Source organism: Aplysia californica, unplaced genomic scaffold (genome assembly GCF_000002075.1).
Source record: "Aplysia californica isolate F4 #8 unplaced genomic scaffold, AplCal3.0 scaffold01993, whole genome shotgun sequence".
Taxonomy (NCBI): domain Eukaryota; kingdom Metazoa; phylum Mollusca; class Gastropoda; order Aplysiida; family Aplysiidae; genus Aplysia; species Aplysia californica.
The window spans coordinates 1,653-4,638 of record NW_004799263.1 but is presented as its reverse complement, the minus strand read 5'-3'; the positions used below and the strand labels follow the sequence as shown (position 1 = coordinate 4,638).

The window sequence follows — 2,986 nt, the reverse complement described above, 5'->3', positions numbered from 1 at the left end:
GGGGGGTGGGGGTGGAGGGAGGAGGAGGAGAGAGGAGAAGGAGGAATGATGGTTTATCTATCTCATCTCATTTCACCTTCTCTTATTTTATCTCATCTTAGCTAATCTCATATTATTTCATTTCATCTATTTCATCTTAGTTATCTTATCATAGTCTATCACATCTAGTGTCATTCCGTCTAATGTTATCTTATTTCATCTCAATATCTTTATCTCAAGTTAGATCTAGGTTATCTTATCATATATGATCTACCTTGTTTTATTTTACCTCACCTAAGTTTTTCTTACGTCGTCTTATTTTTATCTCATCAAATCTGATATTATTCATCATTTCATCTCATTTCATCTTATCTTGTTAATCCATCTCATTTTATCTCTTTTCATCTCACCCATAAGCTTCAGCACTTATACAACCTAATTGTGAGCAAGTGCTCTAAAACTCTAACTCAAACTAAAACTAATCTTCAACACTTATATGACCTAACTGTGTTGCAAGTGCTGTAAAACTCTTAACTCAAACCAAAACGAGGGCCCACCTTGGTCTTGGCAGATTTCCCGCACCTCCTTGGCGCAGGCGGCCACGCTTGCCTCATTGGTCACGTCTAGAGAAACGACCTCGACCTTCTGCACCCACGGCCGTGCCCTCAGCTCCTTGGCCCCGGCACTGTTGTCGTCATAGCACCCGGCGATCACGCCAAAGCCAAGGTCTCTGATCGCCTTCGCACTGGCCAGACCAAACCCTGAAAGAACAACACACGAGAGAGGTCTATTTTTAGCTTTTTGGGGAAATAATCAAACTGCACAGAACACAAACAAATTGTTAATGTTTGTATTTTAGCGCTAAAAAAAAAACCCCAATACAATGTCGTTTTTAAACAAGTTTTTTTTTTTTTCCTTTTGGCTGAAACTAAAACAAAACCAATGGCAACCAAAAGAACACTACAATAATGTTTGTGTTCAGCATTGTAGGGGAGAAACCAAACAAACAGCCTAGATGAACCAAGAAACTGATCACTACTAACTTGACACAAAGGAGAGTTCTCTTACTAAAGTATTTTTGAGGCCAAATCCAAATCCTGTAAAACATAAAGGAAATTTATATTCATTTTTGCCTTTTTGAGGCTAAGTGAAATCCAATATAAACATTTTCAAAATGCCTATCATTTTCCTATTTTGGGTAATATTCTGGAAATTTTTCAGATCCGACCAAACTAAGGACAACACAGAAGAAATACGACCACACTAAAAACCCAAGTCCTTGATCACCATCACATATAGGCTAAACCAAATCCAGCCCTAATACTATGGACATTTTTATATTTCTAGCATTTTTTCGCTTACTAAAACAAATCCTAACTGCAGGTAAAGGTTTCAATTTACGGGATCATATTTCCAGCATTTCTTCCATCGAACCAAAGCCTACATTCCTACACACACAAGTAAAAGACTCATTTTTCTACAGCAATCTTGGGGCTATACCAAATCCTGTACAATATTTTATCAACATTTTATTCTGTGAATCTTTGGGGCCATACTCTCCACATTTTTCAACAACATCGAACTCATCTTACATACCACAATGTAAATGTTTTTAAACCATTTTTGGGGCTAACATTTCTTAAAAATAAATATTCCTTTAGTCTTTGCAGCGTCTAAAAGTGTGAATATTCCATGAATCTTTGGTGCTAACATCTAAGAGTGTGAATACTCCTTGAATCTTTCAATCTAAATGCCAAAAACTGTCAGTTTTTTAAAAAAGGAAAAAATGACTACAAAAGAAAATAGATGCAAACTTAAAGTTACAAAAAAAGCCAATTAAGAAATGAAAAAATAAGTAACAAAATACAACAAAATCTGCCGATAAAAATGAAAGCAAAAAAAAAAAAGAAAAGAAAACTAGATCTAGGTGCCAACTTTCTACACAAAAGTACTGCAAGTCAAGCTGAAACCCGCTATAAAGGTAAATAAAAACTGCTAGTAATACAAATAGGTGTCAACTTATAATACAAATAAAAAAGTGCCGATAAAAAAAAAAGGAAAAATAGCTGCAGAACGTGACAAAGACAACTGCTCCTGACTTTAAAAAGCAGAAGAAAACCATCTAAAAAAACCTTGCCATTAAAAAATAAAAAATAGCCACCACCTAATTTCAACAGAAAAATGTAATCTACATATACAAAGAAAAAAGGAATGTCTCTCCTAAGATAAAAACCAAAAAAACCCCATTAAACATATTTTTCACAAATACGTTATCAAGACGAAAAATCTCGACTTACACGTAGGAACCTGAAATTACAAAATTAAAATTGTAACAGCAAGTAGGATTACGCTAAAAATCTTAAATGTCAGAAAACATCACAGGAATTCCACACTTCTGAGATTGAACTAAGTTTCATGAAAACCATCACCCCCCCCTCCTCCCCCCGGCGTTTTCTTTACATTTTAAGAACACTTCGTAAAACATCCACTGTCTATGAAACGGGAGGCCACACATCCATCTGTCAAGGCAACGGGAGGCCACAACTTCGACAGTTTCCACAATACTACGTGTCAGAATCATAGCCAGTGACAAAGACGTATCTCCCAGCAGCCTAGATTTTGAAACACACACACAAGCACAAATACACACACACACACACGGACAGACACACATGCAGACACCACACACACATAGATAGACAGACACATACACACACAAAGCAAACAAAAAAACCCAACTCACAAAAACAGCGACGAACCAGAATAATATCCGCTGATAAAGACGTATCTCCCAGCCGGCTCCATGTTGAAACACACATACGTACAGATACACACACACATCCCCCCCCACACACACACACACACGTGTACCCCCCTATATATCTACCACAGAACTGTGTGGGCCCGGGCAGACAGACAGACAGACAGAGCACACACACACACAGACAACACACACACACACACACACACACACACACACACACACACACACACACACACACACGGA

The 2,986-nt window shown here is 37.5% G+C and overlaps 1 protein-coding gene across 1 annotated transcript in view; it reads right to left on the bottom strand.

Moving 5' to 3' along the window:
- Nucleotides 1-297: 297 nt before the first annotated feature.
- LOC101851013 (retinol dehydrogenase 16) overlaps nucleotides 298-2,986 on the bottom strand; it is a 4,145-nt gene continuing 1,456 nt past the window's right edge. Inside the window, exon 3 of the mRNA XM_005113336.3 lies at nucleotides 298-740. Coding sequence (XP_005113393.2) covers nucleotides 481-740 — 260 coding nt within the window. The 3' untranslated portion in view covers nucleotides 298-480. The remainder of the gene's footprint in view (nucleotides 741-2,986) is intronic.